This window comes from Bubalus kerabau, chromosome X (genome assembly GCF_029407905.1).
Source record: "Bubalus kerabau isolate K-KA32 ecotype Philippines breed swamp buffalo chromosome X, PCC_UOA_SB_1v2, whole genome shotgun sequence".
NCBI classification, from domain to species: Eukaryota; Metazoa; Chordata; class Mammalia; order Artiodactyla; family Bovidae; genus Bubalus; species Bubalus kerabau.
In genome coordinates this window covers 153,436,116-153,457,535 of record NC_073647.1, presented here as the reverse complement: position 1 = coordinate 153,457,535, position 21,420 = coordinate 153,436,116, and the positions used below count along the sequence as shown (strand labels likewise).

General features: G+C 38.6%; 1 protein-coding gene across 6 annotated transcripts in view; it reads left to right on the top strand.

The window, feature by feature from the left end:
* AP1S2 (adaptor related protein complex 1 subunit sigma 2) overlaps positions 1-21,420 on the top strand; it is a 157,763-nt gene that overhangs the window by 121,199 nt on the left and 15,144 nt on the right. For 4 of the 6 annotated variants that reach the window (XR_008708809.1, XR_008708807.1, XR_008708808.1 and 1 more), the window contains exons 1-4: positions 10,393-10,528; positions 12,661-12,839; positions 18,674-18,782; positions 19,408-19,545. Coding sequence is in view for 3 of the 6 variants with exons in the window: in XM_055565790.1 (XP_055421765.1) it covers positions 12,661-12,839; positions 18,674-18,782; positions 19,408-19,545 (426 nt within the window). In the remaining 3 variants the exon portion in view is untranslated. Of the gene's footprint in view, positions 1-10,392; positions 10,529-12,660; positions 12,840-18,673; positions 18,783-19,407; positions 19,546-21,420 lie in introns of those variants that run through there. The other 2 variants (XM_055565789.1, XM_055565791.1) reach the window with 2 other exon arrangements.

Genomic DNA, 21,420 nt, shown 5'->3' with positions numbered 1-21,420 from the left:
AAGAGAAGCAGATGATATTAAGAAGAGGTGGCAAGAATACACAGAACTATACAAAAAAGATTCTAATGATCCAGACAGCCATGATGGTGTGATCACTCACCTAGAGCTAGACATCCTGGAATGCGAAGTCAAGTTGGCCCTAGAAAGCATCACTATGAACAAAGCTACTGGAGGTGATGGAATCCCAGCTGAGATATTTTAAGTCCTTAAAGATGACGCTGTTAAAATGCTGCATTCAATATGCCAGCAAATTTGGAAAACTCAGCTGTGGCCACAAGACTGGAAAAGGTCAGTTTTCATTCCAACCCCAAAGAAAGGCAATGCCAAAGAATGTTCAAATTATCACACACTTGCACTCATCTCACACACTAGCAAAGTAATGCTCAAAATTCTCCAAGTGAAGCTTCAACAGTACATGAACCATATTTCCAGATGTTCAAGCTGGATTTAGAAAAGGCAGAAGAATCAGAGAGCAAATTGCCAACATCCACTGGATCATTGAAAAAGGAAGAGAGTTCCAGTAAAACATCTACTTCTGCTCTATTGACTACACCAATGCCTTTGACTGTGTGGATCACAACAAACTATGGAAAATTCTTAAAGAGATGGGAATACCAGACCACCTTACCTGCCTCCTGAGAAATCTGTATGCAGGTTAAGAACAACAGTTAGAACCAGACGTGGGACAATGGACTGGTTCCAAATCGGGAAAGGAGTGCATCAAGGCTGTATATTGTCACCCTGCTTATTTAACTTATATGCAGAGTACATTATGTGAAATGCCAGGCTGGACGAAGCACAAACTGGAATCAAGATTGCAGGGAGTAACATCTATAACCTCAGATACGCAGATGACACCACCCTTATGGTAGAAAGCAAAGAGGAACTAAAGAGCCTCTTGATGAAAGTGAAAGAGGAGAGTGAAAAAGCTGGCTTAAAACTCAACATTAAGACCATGGCACCCAGTCCCATCAGTTCATGGCAATTAGATGGGGAAACAATGGAAACAGTGACAAACTTTATTTTCTTGGGCTCCAAAATCACTGCAGGTGGTGACTACAGCCATGAAATTAAAATATGCTTGCTCCTTGGAAGAAAAGCTATTACCAACCTAGACAGCATATTAAAAGCAGAGACATTACTTTGCCAACAAAGGTCCATCTAGTCAAAGATATGGTTTTTCCAGTAGTCATGTATGGATGTGAGAGTTGGACTATAGGAAAGCTGAGCGCCAAAGAATTGATGCTTTTGAACTGTGGTGTTGGAGAAGACTCTTGAGAGTCCCTTGGACAGCAAGGAGATCAGACTAATCAATCCTAAAGGAAATCAGTTCTGAATATTCATTGGAAGGACTGACGCTGAAGCTGAAACTCCAATACTTTGGCCACCTGATGCGAAGAACTGACTCCTTGGAAAAGACCCTGATGCTGGGAAAGATTGAAGCGGGAGGAGAAGGGGACAACAGAGGATGAGATGGTTGGATAGCATCACCAACTTGATGGACATGAGTTTGAGTAAGCTCTGGGAGTTGGTGATGGACAGGGAGGCCTGGCATGCTGCAGTCCATGGGGTCACAAAAAGTCAGACAGAACTGAGCAACTGAACTGAACTAAACTCTATGCAAAGTATTGGATTAGGTTCTGTGATAGAAAGATTAGTAAAATACTATCCCAATCCTGGAGATCGCAAAGGTTTCAGTTTGCTAGTGCAGACAGAAATACTTTAGTACCAAGCAGAAAGGCAAGATAAAGAAGTGTTTGTATTTTGAGGTGTTGTGGGTGTGTGGTTTTCCAGTTTATCTGTTTATTTTTGTCTAAAGATAGTGGGGTTAGTAATTTATGGGGAGGAGACAATGGACTATGGTGGGAAACCACTGGCTGGATACAGAACACAGGGCTCTGAGCTCCTCATGATCTTGAGCAATTTGTTTACTTTTTGGGGGCTAAATTTCCTTATTTGTAAAATGAAGTTTTTAAGTGAAGTGGCCTTTAAAAATCCATTATTTCACTTGTTACATTTAAAATGTATATATTATTTCTAAAATTTTTTCAAACCATTAAATTGAAATGTCCATGTATTCTAAATAGTGTTTCAGGATAATGTTTTAACTTTGTCCTATAGTATTTAGAAGACAAGGATATAATCTGATCATAAATAAACTGTCAGCTTTGGTGTCTTGGTTCTAAGAAACTGACAACATCATCCACTTTTGACAATCAGGGATAGTTCACCAGAATATGCTCCCCCGTGCCATTTTCTTGCCTCTTTCAGTCATATGATTTTTTAAATATTGCATCATCTACTGCCTAGTACAAATGCTATGTTTTGCCAGAGGAATGTAAAGTTAATGAAAAATCTCAAATCAGTCTTTTCTGCCCCTTTGATAGATGAGTAGTTTTAAATTCTGAACTAATATTTTATATATAGATTTCTCTTTATATTTCAATCAAAGGGAGACACATGTAGGAGCACAAAAAGTAGGTTCAGAATCGAGACAAAAAGCTAGCCACTTGAAAATGGCTTCCCATCCTTATGGCTTCTTCTCTTTGTAATAAAGTATGTAACAGTTTGCAAGGATGGCTAGTAACACTAATAGTTGTAACAGATGAACCTGGAAAAAAAAATCCCTGGCTTGATATAAAGTTATTTCTCATTCACTTAGAGTACAACTGGTGGAAGGAATGATGATGGTGGTAGTAGTCTGTGTGTCTGCTCCATGCAGTCATTCAAGAACCCAGGCTGATAGCAACTCAGCCATCCTCAAAGCCTGATTTCCAAGGTCACCCTGGGTGTCCACATCCAGGGGGCAAAAGCAGGGTTGAGGTGGGAGGGAAGGAAGAGACCTTCTTGTGGAAGGTTTTCTGGGCCCAGCCTGACAGCTCTTCCATCCACATTTCATAGCCTGATCTCAGCCCCACGGGCCTATCTAACTGCAAGGGAGGTGGAGGAACAGGGTAGCCGGGTGCCAAGGAGGAGAAGGCAGATTTTGATTAAAATACTACTTAGTGGTTTCTGCCTTATCCAGGGATACAGATTCTGTCTAGCTGGTCCCTCTCAACTCTCTCCCTTCCACCTCATGTCTGTAATTTCTGACAAAGTATTTAGAGGTAATCCCCACTTGGAGGAAGTAATTGGGAAAAAATTTATATCAGTAGTGATATTCATCAACTAAGAATCTGATTTTTATGGTACAACCTTCAAGTTTCTCTAAGTGCCCTAATTTCTAACTTGGACTATTACAGTACATTAGTTTGTACAAGGCACATCATGATCATGCGCAACTGTGGGTTGTGTATATAGATTGAGTTTCAGGTTCATATAACTGGGAATATTGCTTTCCCAATGTTATAAGACTTCATGAGATCAGCAATAAAAAATATTCAGATCTCAAGTTTCCTTTAAATCATTTGTCTGGGAAAATTATATCACAATCACTGGCTTTGAGAACTTTTCTACTAGCTATCATAGCTTTTTTTTCTATAGGGTAGTGGAAATGGCAACCCACTCCGGTATTCTTGCCTGGAGAATTCCATGGACAGAGAAACCTGGCAGGCTACAGTCCATGGGGTCGCAAAGAGTCGGACACAACTGAGCGACTAACACATAGTGGTTCTCCAAGTGTGATTCTAAGACCAGGAACATCAGCACCACCTGGGAACGTTAGAAATGCAACTCTTACCATAAAACTTCTAAAGGAGAATATAGGCAAAAGATTCGCTGACATAAACTATAGCAATGTTTTCTTAGGTCAGTCTCCTGAGGAAAAAGAAATAAAAGCAAAAATAAACAAATGGGACCTAATCAAATTTATAAGCTTTTGCACAGTAAAGAAAACCACCAACGAAATGAAAAGACAATCTATGGAAAGGGAGAAAATATTTGCAAAAGATGTGACCAACAAGAGATAAATTTCCAAAATATACAAGCACCTCATACAGCTCAATATATATATATTTTAAAAACCTATTCGAAAAACAGGCAGAAGACTAAATCGACATTTGTCCAAAGAAGACATACAGATGGCCAACAGACACATGAAAGATGTTCAACATCGCTAATTGTAAGAGAAATACAAATCAAAACTACAGTGAGATAGCATCTCACATGGGTCAACATGGACAGCATCAAAAAATCTACAAACAATAAATGCTGGAGAGGATGTGGAGGAAAGGGAACCCTCCTGCACTGCTGATAGGAATATAAATTGATATAGTCACTATGGAGAATAGTATGGAGGTTCCTTAAAAAACTAAAAATAGAGTTACCATATTATCCAGCAATCCTACTCCTGGGCACATATCCAGAAAAGACAAAAACTCTAATTTGAAAAGAATCATGCACCACTATGTTCATAGAAGCATTATTCACAATAGCCAAGACATGGAAATAACCTGTGTCCACTGATAGATAATTGGATAAAGATGTGGTGATGGTTCGTGTCTGACCCTTGTGACCCCATGGACTGTAGCCAGCCAAGCTCCTCTGTCCACAGGATTTCCCAGGCAAGAATACTGAAGTGGGTTGTCATTTTCTTCTCCAGAGGATCTTCCTGACCCAGGGACTGAACCCGGGTATCCTACACTGCAGGTGGATTCTTTACCGACTGAGACACCAAGGAAGCTCAAAGAAGATGTGGCATGTGTGTGTGTGTGTGTGTGTGTGTATAAATATTACACACACAGTACGGAATATTACTCAGCGAAGAATGAAATAATGCCATCTGCAGCAATATGGATGGACCTAGAGATTATCATACTAAGTGAAGTCAGACACAAAAAGAAAAGATCGTATGACATCACATATATGTGGAATCTAAAAAAATGACACAAACTTATTTATAAAACAGAAACAGATTCACAGATATAAAAGACAAACTTACAGATACCAAAAGGGAAAAGTGGGGGGAGGATGGATTAGGAGCTTGAGATTAACAGATAGGAACTACTACATATAACACAGGTAAACACCTACAATGGAAGAATCTGAAAATGAATATATCCTTATAAATATATATATATAAAAACATATACACATGCTCTCTGAATTGCTTTGCTGTATACCAGAAACTAACACAACCATATAAAATAACTATATTTCAATTTAAAACAAGAAAAAAAGAAATGTAATTTTAGGTCTCACCTCAGACATGCTGAATCAAAAACTTTGGGGATAAGGCCCAGCCATCTTATGTTTTCACAAGTCCCCTAAAGAATATCCTAGAACCACGGGTCTAATTGAGTTAGATTACTGCTGAAATATCTCATTTTAAGGACCAGGTCAAAAGAAAATTATTTCAAACTGCTTTGTTGAAATCTCTTATATTCAATCTGCTATATTGAATCTCTTATATGGCTGTGAATTAAGAGTGTTGTAGCAAACTCACAGAATGAAAAGATTGTGAAGAGCCCTGGGAAGTCATTAAGGCTGATTGTTTCCAAAGCTGTCAATTACAGCAATCTAAAGTTCTATGAAGCATCTCTGCTGCTGCTGCTGCTGCTGCTGCTAAGTCGTTTCAGTCGTGTCTGACTCTCTGCGACCCCATAGACAGCAGCCCATCAGGCTTCCCCGTCCCTGGGATTCTCCAGGCAGGAACACTGGAGTGGGTTGCCATTTCCTTCTCCAATGCATGAAAGTGAAAGTGAAGTTGCTCAGTCGTGCCTGACTCTTCGCAACCACATGGACTGCAGCCTACCAGGCTCCTCCGTCCATGGGATTTTCCAGGCAAGAGTACTGGAGTGGGGTGCCACTGCCTTCTCCAGAAGCATCTCTAGGGGTTTCCTAAAAGAAAATGTATTCACATGTTTGGTGATTGCTCCCCTGACCATCCAGAGTTTGTTGCCAAAAGACATGGAATTCTGTGTCAGGAGAAATCATTTTGGAGCTTTAGGATAGAGTCAACATCTTACTTGTCTTTGTATCTACATTACCTTCCATAGTGCCAAGCAGAGAGCAAACATAATAAACATATATGTTAATGAATGAATGGATGGAATAGTCACCTCATGGATCTTGGTTGTAAGTAACTTCCACTAATATTCCAGGATCACTTTGAAAAAAAATCCCATTTGGATAGCTTATTCTTGTTAGATTAAAGAATACTAACTGCCTCACATATGTGGCCAGCCTTTTTAGCAGTTACGGATTTTACCTATCAAATATTAAGAATGCCCCCAACTATTCCAAGAGAAAACAAACATATGAAGATAAGTGCTTATTTCATTTCTTGAAATATCTGTATGATATCTCCATTGCTGCATGTTAACCTCTTCATTGACTAACTCAGGTTTCTCATCCTCAGCACTATTGACATTTTGGGCTGGATAATTGTTTGTCATAGAGGGTGTTCTGTGCATTACAGCAGCATCAACAACTGTTCCTGAGCTCCCTTATTCCGCTGTGACAACCCAAATGTCTCCAGATACTGCCAAGTGTCCGCTGGTGGGGGATAAAATTGCCTAGGTTGAGAATCCTTGCTTTAATGTAATACTAAAAGGAGAAGAGTCATTTTCCTGCATTTTCTTCAAAGCTATGGTGTTTCCAAGAAAGAACGTATGTTCCACATTTCTCTTTAGTTCATTGTGGAGGACTTTGTGGCAGTGGCAGCCCTTTCTACTTGAAATGATTTGGTTCATATATCCTCATTATTTTAGGCCAGTTTTCTCCTTAGAACAATTTTATCTTAGGAGATGCAAATTCACAAACTCTAAGTATCTTTTTTACACTTGCTGTGATTTTCTATACTGATTCAGCACTGAATTCCATTAGAAGACATTTTTATTTAATAAATAATAAATAACATATAGACTGGCTAAAGGAACACTGCACAAATCCATAATACAGTGCTAGCATTAACAGAAGAGTTTTTATCTACTTCATTACAGTATTTTAAAAAACTAAGTAAAACCTACACTAAAATAAAATGTAATAATAACTTTTATTACATCCTACCTCAAGATTCTATCCCTGGAAAGACATCATTGCTTCTGGAATTTACTTCCTGGTATTGAAATATGCTAATAATGCTAATTCTCTTTTTTTTAATCTTATGTTATTTTTTAATATTCATTTTTATTTATTTATTTGGCTGCACCAGGTCTTAGTTGGGGCATGTGGGATCTCTTTAGTTGCACCCTCTATTTCTGGATTTATTTTCTGTTACTGCATGAGGGCTTAGCACTGTTTCAACATTCCTTCACTTCTGTCCTCCATATTCTCAATATAAATACAGTACTATTTTTACTTAAATTGTCAGTGCTTAATAATGTACCTTGTCAGTGCTTAATGACACCCTTGTTGACACCCTCACGTTAATGTCCCCTTAATGTCCCCTCCCTTACTGTCTATGTGGGTCTATACTTTAAATATTCCTCTTCTTCTTTTTTTTTTTTCATTTAACGGCATTTTGAGAGGGAGAGGAGAAAAAACATATGGCCATCACATATTTAACAGGAAATTAAAACTATTTTTGAAAAATTATAAAAATCTCAAAATTTTACTGTTAGAGGTATAAATCTCTATTTCACCCTCACCTCTTGGATTTAGTACAAATAAAAGCTAGGCACTTTTTTTTTTTTTAAGAAAACAAGTGATGTTAACTAGACTTACTGTAATCATTTTGCAATATACATAACTATTGAATCATTATGTTATACACCTGAAATTAATATAATGTGATATGTCCATTATATCTCAATAAAAACATAAATAAAAGGTAGGTTACCAGAAATACTTCAGTTCTTCCCCTTCTGTACACTTGGAATACAGTTATTTCTATTCCATGATAAATCTCTTCTCTCTTCTGGCCTTGGTAATTTTCTTTTATCTACCAGGGCCACTGAAACCTGGGAAACATCTGGCAGCTGTATACCATGAAACCACATGTTCTTTTTCCATTAGAAACAGTAGTATAATAAATGTCTCCTGTATCAGAAAAAAAGAATAAAATCTAATTTTTAGTTTTTCATAAAAAATAATTCTTGTACCATCAATCAATAACAATCAGGAAATCAGGACCACCCAGATAACAATAACAGAGGACTAAAAACAAGATACCCTATTAACATGACAGATGAAGAAGATACTAGGTGAGGAGAATCCTCTATATAACAAACAAAACCCACAATTTCCAAATTGTGGGAATCAAAGTCAAGCAGTTAATTACCAACAAAGACAATAACAGTGCTCCTTTTGTCTTTCACAGTGAATGCACAATTAACACTTAATCTAAGACTGGGGAATAAGCCATCTATAATCTACTGAAAAAGACCATCTGCTTCTATAAATTTTGTTCTTATACACTTGCCAAAAGAAGAGAACATATTAACAAAATAATGGGCCCTGCACTGTTAATTGCTAGGTTGTTTGCAGTTGTGCTGTTGCTATTAGAATTTAATAAGCCATTCCTTCTGCTAAATTAATAAGCAGCCAAGATTATGTAATAGCTGCTTTCAGCAGCTAATTATTTTTCCCATAATTCCTCTCCCTCCCTCCCCTTAAGCCCCACCTTTTCTTGGCTAGGAACATCAGCAAGTCTCCCGTCCTCGTTTTCAGAACCACAGACCAAGATGAGGAACACAGCCAGTGACTTAAACTTGGAGGTAGTTATCTCAGGAAACTTGAGGACATGAGTTTTGTACAGAAAAGTAGCTTTTCTGGATTTGGATTCAGAGGGCGAGTTTTCATTACATTCTATTAGATCTGTCTTTGGCTAATGGCATGTTTTGTGTAGTAAGGGAGAAATGGGACATTAACATGTGCCTCTGGGACAGGATTGGTCAGGTTGCTGAGAGAAATTTGGACAGGGGGCCTAAAGACCTACAGAAAGTCAACTCTGTGCTTTATGTTGACCACTTTTTAAATATTTCAGTAAATGTTTAGCATACACATTAGTAGGAAAATTTCCAAGCAGCATAGCAGTGTCTGAAAGGGGAGGTAATATACATTTTTACCTTGCCAAAGAAGGGCATTAAAAAATGCCCCCAAATCCCTACTATGTACTTAGTTTTACAGACATTTTAACACACATGAAAAGAACACAATCCCTAATAAAGGATTTCTTTAGATTGATTAAACTTCGCTTCCTGGAAAACTTTCCCTTTGGGCCATTAAAAAATTCTGGCGACCATGTTTGGGTACCTCTGCAAAAAGGCCATAGCTTAACAAAAGCAATATTCTAAATTTCCTTTGTAAGAACCGAGGTGACTGGGATAATGAATAGCATTCGACATGAGAAACCCGTGGCTGCTCAAGCAAGGTCACTTAATCCCATGGGGCTCCCCTTTCCTCATCTGTAAAAGATGAGTCGGACTGGATGATTCAACTACTCTCTCATTCGAAAAAAATGGACATCCATTATGTGCCAGACACAATGCTCAGCACCATGGCTCTTAACTAACAAATCTACCGTTTTAGAGTCCTTATCAGTCAACTCACATTTATTAGTGGTGTTACATACCAGGCAGAGAACTAGGCTGGAATGTAAAATGAAGAAAACTCAAGATGTGCTAATGGGTATATGGGTGAGTGAGGCTTCATAGGAGCTGTGACATTTGAGAGCAAGGCCATGCCAGGCAGAGAAAGTCGTCAGCAAGACTAAACTGGAACCCAAGCGGCTGTGGGGGAAGTGAGGGTGAAAGAAGCGGAATCGAGAAGAGGTGCCGGTCGGGCTTTTCAGCAGGGAACGGACAGTAACTCCTCAGATTTGCAGCACTGAGGATGGGCGAGGCAAGCCCCGGCAAGAGACACTTGCACAGTTTGGGGCGAAAAGGTGTCTACGACTGCAGCACTGCGATGGGAAGGGCCGGATTCCGGATGGTTTTGAGGCAAAGTAATTGCAAAAAGCCCTCTAAACGCGTGCACGAGCTCCACGAGCTTTGTTTTCTTCCGAGTTGCAGCACCCGCTCTCTCCCCTCACCAACATCACCGGCCATTACACGGCCCCGTCCCACCCTCTTGGGGCACCGAGAGTTATCGGAGCTCGAATGTGGTTCTTGGAAGTACGGACCTTCCCTGCCCAGCTTAGTACGGTCAATATACGGCACAGTGAAACACTATCTTCTCCCCACGAAATAGACCTAACAGCCGCGCGCGTCAGAGAAGCGCACTCAGGAGAGCGCAGGCGCGCCAGCCCTGGCAACAGCCGCTTCCGGGTCACGTGGCCTGGCTTCCGGTCCGGACCACCCCTCTCGGTAGAGACGCGACCAATCAGATTCCTCGGACTTCGCGGTCACCTGAGCTGCCTTCGGAGCCGTTGGCAACAGCCGAGCCGCATCCAGCGCACCGCCCAGCCCGCCCCTCCGCTCGCCGCAGCCCCGGCTCCTCCCTCGTCCGGCCCCCGGGGCGGGGTCTGTCGGCTCGCCCTCCCCTCTCTGCCTAAGCCTTCCCTCAGCGAACCGGGTCCCCTCCCCACAGCAAAACGGCTTCTCTTCCTCAGCTCAGCGACAGGGGCTTCCCCTTAGTCGCCGCCGCCGCCGACGCTGCCGCCGCCGCCGCCGGCCGAGCCCCGCCGCAGCCGCGGCCCGCGGCCGCCGTAAGTCCCGGGAGGCGAGCGGGGACACCGGGATCGGGGAGTGGGGAGGGAGGGTCGGGCGAGCCCCCCGCCGCCCAGCGAGCGCCTGGACGACCCCACCCCGCGCCCGCCCGCCCGGCCCGCCACTGGGGCACCGCGCCCCGAAACTCACTTCTCTGTGCGTCCGCGCCCCTCTCCACTCGGCGCCGCGTCCGGGGTTGCGGGGGCCGGTTTCGGACGCTGCAGCGGGTCCGCGGCACCTGTGGTTTGGGAATCGCCTCAAGTTTTGCGGGGCATTTGCGGGCGGGGTCGGCGGCCGGGGGCGGCGGAGACGGAGGACTCTTGGCGCCCCCTGCGCGGCGGCGGTTGCCATTGTCTTCCCCGCTCCTTGCCTGTCACCTCGCCCGGGCTCGATCGGTCAGTGATGGAGTGCGGCCCCGTGGGGCGGCGGGCAGGCAACGGCCACTGGCCCCGAGCCCGCTCCGCGGCCGAGCCCATTGTTTTTAATACCAATCGCCAGGAATTGAGGCGCCTTGTGATTTGAAGCAAAATCGGAGCGTTGGTTTTTAACTAGAGGGAAGGAATACTTGTGTCTTGAGACTAGGCATCATCCTATGTTAACATATAATTTATTTTAAAGAGCATAAATTATTTATTCGTCATATAAAGTGATGGTGGGGAGAGATGGAGGACCTTGATATAGACTCCTTTGAGTCCTTGAGTTTCAAAAGCAAACCCCCAGTCCTCCTGGTCTCCAAGATCCTGGAATACGGGTCTGTTCTTTTCCAAGTTCTGCTAACGGGTTTGCGTGAAACATTGTCCAGTTGATGCGTTACTTGTTGTCCCCTTCTAATGTCGCTGTCTTAACAGGACTTCTGTGTGAAGCACTTTGACATCATCAATATTGTTCGTTTATTTCGTGCCAGTGATGCGTTTTAAGTGTGGTGTTAACAGCCAGTTTTAACTTTATTAAAGTTAAATTGTCGCATCGTAAATTTCTAAATACCTTATTGATGCCCGCTTGGATTATTACAAAAAGCGGCAATGATTTCTTGGCGAAATTTAGCGCCCATTTTATTCAGATGGATGGTGTAAATTCCCCCACCCCATGTTCAAATTCAGTATGGTATGGGTAATACCAAGAGTCAGGCTGAATCCTACTTGCAGAAACTAGTACTGAAACTTAGAATAATTAAAAGAAAAGAAAAAAAGTCTGAATTCTACCTTTAAATTACCTTTGTAGAAACAATGCTTTCTGTTTGCAGTTGGGGAGACTGATTGAATTACAAGAAGGTTTCCTTAAAAATTAAAACATGTAGATTAATCGTTAGCAGATTCTAAATAAATGTATACAAAATAGTTTGTGTGAAATACACTAGAATTCAGCATCCACTCCATCTGTAGATGCTATGTTTTTAAATCGTTTTAAATGAAGTATTTCGTATAATGTCTGAATGTGTGTAGCTCTTAGTTTGGCTTTTTAAAGGTTTATATTCTCTTTGGTAAAATTATATTAACTCTCACTTTATTGTGTGTATATGTTGGAATTTTTTAAATGAGATGTGAATTTTTTTAAATCAGGCTTTTATTAAGAAAAATGTGTGTTTATGGGATTTTTTTGGTTTATATTTTAGCTCTTTTGTTTTGCTTAAAATATGTAAACATAAACTGAAGACAGCATTCCAAGTTATAGCAGTCTGTCTACAAGTAATTCAGTTTGGCACTAGAACAGCTTGTTCTGTGTAGGGTGAAAAATAGTAGGTCTGTTTATTTCAAATGCATCTAAACCAGTTGATGTCAACAGTTCTCTTTTGATACATATACATTCCTATAGCACACATACACAATAGATTCTTAAATTGCAAGAATTATCTTTCTTTTTCATCAGAATTTTCACCTCACCTGTTTTTGTCCTCCCCCTCTCCTCCAAACTTAATGGAACAGGGTGAGGTGGGAGGATTTGCATCTGGTGGAAAGATCTTTCTACAAGAATTTCCTGCTATTTTAACTAGCATAGAAATATTGATGGCTACTCATCATTTGTTAGCTAAACGCCCCGTCCCTCAAAGCTTCTTTTTGCCACGTGTCATCTTAATCTTAACTTCATTGAATCAAAGTATTGCCTGTAATCTTGGTTCTGTTTATCTTAACAGATGCAGTTTATGTTGCTTTTTAGTCGTCAAGGAAAGCTTCGACTGCAGAAATGGTATGTCCCGTTATCAGACAAAGAAAAGAAAAAGATCACAAGAGAACTTGTTCAAACCGTTTTAGCACGGAAACCTAAAATGTGCAGCTTTCTTGAATGGCGAGATCTGAAGATTGTTTACAAAAGGTATAATTTTTTTTTATTAGAAAGGTGAAACAGAATCAGATATTAGATCATTTATAATGTGGAAATTGCAGACTTTCGAGAGATGACATTTATAAATAATGATTACTAAAGATATAAATGAAATAGTCTTAAGGTAAAGCTTTGTACTTTTAAGATAACTACTGTTTTGGTGAAATGATAAAATCGTGGGACTCTTTTTAAATGAAATTATGTAACTAAAGGCGTAAATGATACTTCATGCTTAATCATCTTTTTAGGAAAACTGAAATAATTCATTTCTTTACAGGGGAAAATAAAATCAGTATTTTAAATTGTGTGAGTAATTTTCTGAATTTAGATAAGCATTTACCTCCCCCTCCCTTCTCCCCACAAATCTGTAATGACTGTTATTTGACATGCCTTTTAATCTGACTTTCAGAATCTCTTATTCATGTATAAACTCTTTGGATATGTACACCATTTTAGTCATAGATGTTTAAAAATCAGATATATGCAGGATTTGTTCGTTACTGCTTATTAGTTTGAAGTACACTTGTTGCTGTGGTGGAGGTGTGATTAGATCTGGTAAATAGATAATTTTGCCCAGAACAGATTTTTAAAATTTTGATGTTGCAAAATGACTCATAGATTGGCTTTGAACACTAAGCTTTTAAATGATGCTATACATCTTTATTAATATCTGGAACTTTTTGATACCTTAAACTTCTCAAGATTGTTCTAATAGGGTTAAAAGAAATATAATCACTTTGTTTCTTCACTATTTCTGTTCCCTTACAATTAACTTACTGAATTTAGGATAAGAATGTTCATGCATATAAAAATTCTCTTCTGTGGGGGATGTGCAGGGAATTAACTGTGGATTGTAAGGAGAGTCAAAGAGAAGTCTGGGTGTTAATCTCAGTTTTCATTTATTCCACTCTACTATGGATGGGGTTGTGGGCAAGATGGCAGAGAAAGACATGAAGATTACAGAACATGTAGAATTTTTAAAATACCATGGATGACTCTACAATTTTTAAAATACCATAGACTCCTCTTTACAATAGAATGAATTTAGTCGTCTTTGGATGATTTTGTATCCAGTGTTTGGAGTAGTATTTGTTGAGAAAAATCATAAAAATACCATTTTAGAGGTGGAAGATGTTTTAGAGTAATCTAGTCAAGTGTTGTTTTTTTTTTAAGAAACTTTTTGCCCCAGGGATGAAACCTTAAATGAAACAAGTGGAAAAGGAGGTGCTTGTGTGGCTGTATCTCTACTCACTTGGCATCCACCCTCTGTGTAGGGCTCCTGAGTTTGAAAACCACTACTGTTGGTTAAAACTGAGTTTTATTTAAAAAAATGAGAATTTGGGAGAAGTGACTTGTCCAAGGTCAGTTGCTCATGACTGCCATAGGGGCCAGAACTCAAATCTTAAACCTGGAGGCAAGGGTTTTAAGCTGGGATGAGAAGAAAATTTGCATTTCTTTAAGAATCCTGTAGTTGGAAAATGGGTGGGGGGAGGGCTGAGACTGGCACCTGAGGGATCTATTAGGATATGGCGATCCTGAAGGAAGATTTCTGCTGTGGGCTCAGCAGGTGGAAGAGTTGGTTGCTGAGGTAAGTTTGGTAAGACTTGGTCATTGCTAGAAGCAGGGAGGGCAGTGAAAGAGGGGGAGGACTGGGGTGATTCCACACTTCTGGTTCAGCTGATGAGGTAAAATGGTGAGGTAGACAGTTGACTTTGAGAAGCCTGTGTGACTTCGATTTGGAGATGCCTAGTTTTCTCAGGGTGGGCATAGGCATGGACGTCTGGGGGGAAATGAGGCATAAAGTGTTAGATCACTAGCATTTAAGTGGCAGACAGAGGGTAAGTTATAGGGTCAGTCACCTTAGGAAAGGGGAGAGAGTTCAAAACTAAGGTCACCAGTGCCAAATGTTGCATGAAGGTCAACTAAAGTGAAGAATCTATTAGATTTTATAGTGAGCATTTCACAAAATGCCCTTTGTTGGAACATTTTCAGTGGAATAGTAGAGATAGAACTCTTGAAAAAATGGGACAAAGTGTGAAGAGGTGGAGACAATAAAACAGCAAGTGTAGACTGTTGGGGGGGTGGGGGGGGTGGGGGAAGCTTAAGAGGTGATAACCACCCATAGACAGGAGTGGGGAGACAGGGTTAAAAAATGGCATGAGAGAGACTTAAGCTTATTTCTAGATAGGGAAAGGAGTCCCCCGTGTGGAGGAGGAAAATACTAGCAAGGGAATCAGTCCCGGGAATCAAGATTCTTGGAGCTGAAGGAGATGGCCTGTCCATTAAGAGGAAAGAAGCGCTAGTTGGTACTCTGCATAGCATTCAGCCCATCCATGTTGGGACACTGGTTTTTCTGTTGTAAAAACCTGTAAAATGTAGTCTCACCTGACTCTGATATTTACATCAAACTCCTATAAATAAAGATGCACTTAAAAATACCAGCTTTACTAAGATGAAATTCACATACAAAAGTTAGACCCCATTTCATACTAGAAACTTTTCTAGCACCTTAAGGACATTTTTTTGGTAGATATGAACAGGTGATTATTTTTTCCCTAGTCCAGCTGGAAGAGAAGACCTTTTAAGTAAAAGAATTAACACTTAGCTACTGAGAAATTCTGAACTAGCATTTTTTTGCTGTTCATATCACCAAGTGATCTTTCTGTTTGCCTTCCTCAAGTTGCCTCATCCACATTCTTTATCCCTGAGCCTGTCTTACAGTTGCCCCTCTTGGGGAAGGAGAGGTGAGAGAGTGGAGTAAGGTTAATACAGCTGAAAAAATAGACTGAAAATCTGGGGACTTGAGTTCAATTCCTTTGTGCCATTAGTTTTGTGACTTTGAACAGGTCATTTTGCCTTTGTTTCCTCATCTCTAAAATAAATACTCTTGAAGATCCTGTGAAGACAGAAAACTATGCTTTTTTGATTCCTATTTTGTGCAGCATGTTACAGGATTAAAGTCTTTAAAAAATATACACCTACCAACTACGAGCTTCAGAATTTGTTTAAGAGTACTGTATTGATTTTCTTCACTAACAAAAGAATTTTTAATGACATACCAGTAGAATATTGAGAACAGTTTGGTTACATTCATCCACAGTCAGCTGATATTTAGCTGACTGGGGAGAAGTCATGTGTTATGAATATAAGAATAGGCACTTTCAGATGTTCTCTGAGTGCCAGTAATTAGAGTAAGCCTTAATCTACTCTGCTAAAAATAACCAAACATACCTTCTTTCTTACTAGTCTATTATTAATTTTACTTCAGATTTAGACTTACAAATATGCACTGAGAGAACACAATGAATTCATTATTGAATTTTTTAAAAATCACTTGGTTCTAAAAATAAGGAATACTCTTCAGGTTTTCTTGGTAATCTTTTACTAAATCAGTATAACAATTTTTCTTTCCCTCCTCAGAGCATGTGAAATATTGCTTTGAATATGTTTTAATTTTTACCAGTTGCAGGATTACTTTATTTAATACAGTTTTGGACTGTAGTTTTTAATATAAAACTTGGGCTCTGGAGTCAGATTACTGTTCCTGAGAAGGTTACTCAGTTAAGCCCAAGTCTCCTATAAATGCGAATAATAATGATATCTCTCTGAAAGTTTTTTTTTGTGAGGATTAAAATGGTAAATTATGCCAAGGCCTTAGGTAACATTTAGTGCCTTAGTCACAGTGAGGATTCAATGAATGTTACCTGTTATTATGCTTCTGTTTCTTCCTTAAACTTTTTAAAAAGAGGTGCCTTCTTATGATCCTAATAACTAGATGTTCACCTACAATGAAGAATTTATTTAATTTGATATTAAAGTAATATTTCTGAATGATTCATACAATCTAGGACCTTTGACTACTGTTTACATGCTATTTATTTGTAAGTAAAAGGCAGTTCTGTAGTTAAGGAGAAGAGTGGTGTAAGCATTAGATTGCTTAACAGTGGCATTGGAGAAATCTTGAAATTAAAAGTAAAAGGAATATTACTCAACATTGTCTATTAGTAAGTTCTTTCTAGTGGAATTTATTTAGCACTGTGTTCATATCAGCTAGTCATGTCTTTTTTATTTACCATTTGTAATGTCTTTCCCTTTAATCTTTAGTTTTATTAATTCAGAGAATCTTATGTGTCATTTGTATCAGTTTTCCAGATTTACAGCTCTATTTGAGCAGCATGGGTTAAGGAGGATGGAAGGTTGGGTTGGAATATCTCGTTGCCTTTTAAAGCAATAAACAGAATAGTGCTGGGAGAGGGAGCGCTTTGTTAGTAAAGTTGGAGGTGGTGCATGTTATGCCCTTTATGATAAATGAATGGGCTTGAATGTCTCTTGAAGACTGCAGAAGACCAACCATTTAAAATAACGTTGTGAATGTAGAAATTAGATGGAATGGACATGGCAGCTAGTGTACGTGTATGACGAGGGAGTCACTATGGTAGGTGGGAAAAGGCCTGGAGTTAAGGTCTCAAGATCAGATTTCTTGTCCCAGTACAACCACTTGGCAGGCCCTGTACTTCTGGGCCTCTTTTTTCTTTTGTAATCAAGGATGATGGTGTTTACTGTTGAAAAGCTCAAATAAGATGAAATGCTTTTTGGTAATATTGAAATTAATAGTGTTATGAAAATACTAGTTATTCTCAGACTGAAGAGCAGAAATTCATTGGATTTCAAAACAGGTTGTGTGTGTGTGTGTGTATTATTTTACATTAATGCTATGAGCAGTGATTAGCCATTGTGTTTCCTAAAAATTGCTTAAATGCTCCTCAGTGAAAATTATAATGGCACCTGAGACTTATTTGGAATGTCTTAGTTTTTCATTTTGTTCCTTTTCAAAATCTTCAAACACATTTTAACCGTTTGAAAATACTTTTAATCCTCCTCAAAGGACTTAGGTCATCCTTTGTTATGCCTCAAGGTTTTGTGTTAATAAGTTTTGGCTTCCTTGGGTCAAGTATAACCTAGTCCCATGTACTAGAATTCTTATTTGGAGAATATGAGTTTTCCAACCTTATTCATTCTTCAAGGGTAAATAGCCTGAACTTCAACAAGGAAAACTTAGAAAATTTGAGGACATGTCTTAGTTTTCCCCGTTCTCTGTCTCTAACTTCTGTGATTACTTGCAACTTGTTTTTTTTCTCAAGGCTTATTTCCACAATCCTATATACCTCCTTTAAAAATAATTCTATGCTGTTAGGAATCAAGATAGTAGTTACCTTTGGGGATAGGAGGCTGTGACCTGGAGAGGTTAGAAGAGGGGCTTCAGAGGTTCAGCAATAATTCTGTTTTGTGGTCCAAGTGCTGGTACCACAGGTACGTTCACAGTGAAAACTCATCAAGCTGTACATTTATGACTTGAGGTCTTCTCTGTGTGTATGTTACGTTTTAGTAAAACATTCCAGAACATTGACTTCATGTTGACAGTATCTTCAATAAATCCTTCAGTTGGAGAGTTTATTTTCTTCCCTGTTTACTTGTGGTTTGAAATAGTCACACAGTGCGTTTTGTTTTAAATAAACTTCAGAACAACGTGTGTCAGCTATGTTTTAGAATATTCCTACAAAAGGAGCCCGAATGAAGGAAGAGCAAAATAAGTAACTCTTTCTAGATAGTGTGTGTTTTTTTTTTTTTTTTTGCTTTCCTGTACTTTTCAGAATTTCTTTTTTGTACATTTATTATTTTATAGTCTAGGAGAAAAACAATTTGCTGTTGTAAAGAGGAAATAAGTTGTATAGGCACAAGGTCTTTCACAATAGGATATGAAAGTGTATTTTAGAAAATACATGATTATAGGGTAAGTTTTTTTCTGCATCTGTTTTTTGTTGCAGATATGCCAGTCTGTATTTTTGCTGTGCTATTGAGGACCAGGACAATGAACTAATTACCCTGGAAATAATTCATCGTTACGTGGAATTACTTGACAAGTATTTTGGCAGTGTGAGTAGCATTTTGTTTTAGGAAATTGAACGCCATAATATATATTTTTTAACCTTTTCTGTAACGAGTTTATTATTTGTCTTGAGAATTCTATTTGACAGTAACCTCAAGAGAGGGAAGGAATGACTCTATTTCTTGTCAGTGCAAGTCAGAATTGCCTAGTCAGTTAACTGCCAGAATTGCTTGACCCCACAGACCTACTCATTTAATTATGCTGGTGAGAATGAGGTTTAAAATAGTGAAATAGAAAGGAGTCCGGCTATAAAGATTAATATACTGGAAGTGCTTAGTATAGAATTTAGATTTGGTTAGCAGTTGTAATCATATTACCCAGAAATATGTAAATATTTCAAAAGACCAGTCTTTATGAGTAGAAAATCATTATTAAGTTGCCCATGTTAGGAACTTGCAGAGTCTGGTCTTGCTTAGCTTGAAGGCATTGTGTGTTTCAAGTACTTGAGACTTGAAAGTTAAGCTGACTAAATCAATGATGCTTAGTTAGCAGGATCGCCATTTTTAGATATAATTAGATTAATTCACTCTGGTCAGATTTTATTGATTACCTGATAGTAGATAAATATCTTCTGCTTTCTCCAGGTTTTATTTATTTATTTTTACTTTTCAGGTGTGTGAACTTGATATCATTTTTAATTTTGAGAAGGCTTATTTTATTTTGGATGAGTTTCTTTTGGGAGGAGAAGTTCAGGAAACATCCAAGAAGAATGTCCTTAAAGCAATTGAGCAGGCTGATCTACTGCAGGAGGTAAGCTACTCAGAGTTCTCTTAACTAGACACTAGCATGTTTTGCTCTTGCTAGGGAAGTCTCAGTCATCTTGCCTCATTTTTACAGTTTCAGAAATGACTCGGAAGCATGCTTGGCATGTAGTGTCCATGTGCAGTTTATTGATTGGCATATTTGTCAGTCACATCAACTCAGTTATCTGTGGATGTATTGTTTACTTTGGAGATGATCTGGAGATGGCCCATTTTTGGACCCCAAAACACCAAAGTCCAAACATTTAGAGGGACAGACTACTTTAAGATGGGAAAAGTAGTAGTAATTTGAGAACTCTGTGTCTATTGTTCTGAATTACTTAAGATAACCCCTTATCTCATTAGTGTCTACAATGAGGAGTTGACTGTGAGATTATGGCATTTTCATTCCAAGTTGGTTCATATTTTCATCTCATGTCCATTAAGTGCAAATGTAGCCAAGCAAATGATAGTGTTTTATTATACTTTTTGTAGAATCCTCTAGTTTCTTGTTAGCAAAACTAACTGAAAAGTATTTCTACTTCTCTTTGCTTTTCTTGAATACAAACCATGTTTTGTCAAACAGCTACATTCTTGTCTTGCCTTGATATCACAAGAACCATTGAAAAAACCCCCTTCGCTTTCTAATTTCCAGTTGTCTTGGGTTAAATGTATATTTGATGCTTCTGTACCTTCAATTTCTGAAGCTAAAAATTCATAGATAAGGCTACCTTTCCTGAAAAACTTAATGTACATTAATTCAGGTACTTAGTTTGAATTATGCTTTAGTCATAATTGAAGTTTAATCAAATAGAAAATTTATAGCAAGAGGAGGAATTAGTCAATATTAAAAAATGTTACTTGTTTTCATTACAGTAATTATCTTTTATATTATTATTGAAGGAGGTTTTAAATCAGAGTAAATCTTTTTTCTTCATTATAATTTATTAACTGTTGGCCTCATTTGGGCTTCTCATTCAGGAGCTCTCAGTAATCCCTCTGCATCAGTCACTGACTTAGGTCAGTTGTGGGGATTGTTTGAAGTTGGGATGACAATATCTATAATATATGTAAATTAAACATTAGACAGTGATTTTTTACATTTAATGATACCGAGTTACCAAAACAGGGGTTAAGGTACTGTACTGCAGAAGTGAAGTATTTTGTTGACAGCCCTAATACCATCTGCTGCTCACTAGTGAAATGAACGCAGCCCCTTTTCTGTGTGTGTATGGTTTACTATGGTTTTTTATTAATTGATTGCATACTTGTCTTTGGGAGTTTTTTTTATTTAAGTGTCAGGTGTGCTGACTACACACTCATATTCTACTGTTATAAAATTGGGTTAAAGTTAGCACCTCCTTATTTTGCTGTTTGCTAACCAGACTTTTCTGAAAATTAGGTCAAAACAAGGGTCATAACTTGGAAATTTTTCATATTTGTTCCCTTATTTGATCACTTTTATATTTCATTATTATGGAACTATATTCTGTTGTATCAGATCCTGGTATTTCCTCTAGTTTCTTTATCATTTCCTAATTAATTACATTTGCCTTAAAACATTTCTAAAGTTGTTGAAGTTAAGCTTTTATTTTTAATATCTTTTTTCTGGAAAATAATGTTTAGGGCATTGATACCTTCTTGTGTTTGGGTTGTTTTTTAAACTTTACTGGGAAGTTGCTATATACTTTACAATATGACAAATATGCTGAATTTACTTTATAGCATATATTGAATAATGTACTAGAGGATCAGAAAGTTATTACATGTACATGTTTGTGAATGTGTGTGTGTGTCTCCCCTATAAAAGTATTTTAATAAGAAGTCTCCTTTTTTGAAGTAGTATTTTATATCTCTAAGTGGGAAAAGTAGGAATGGAGAGAGA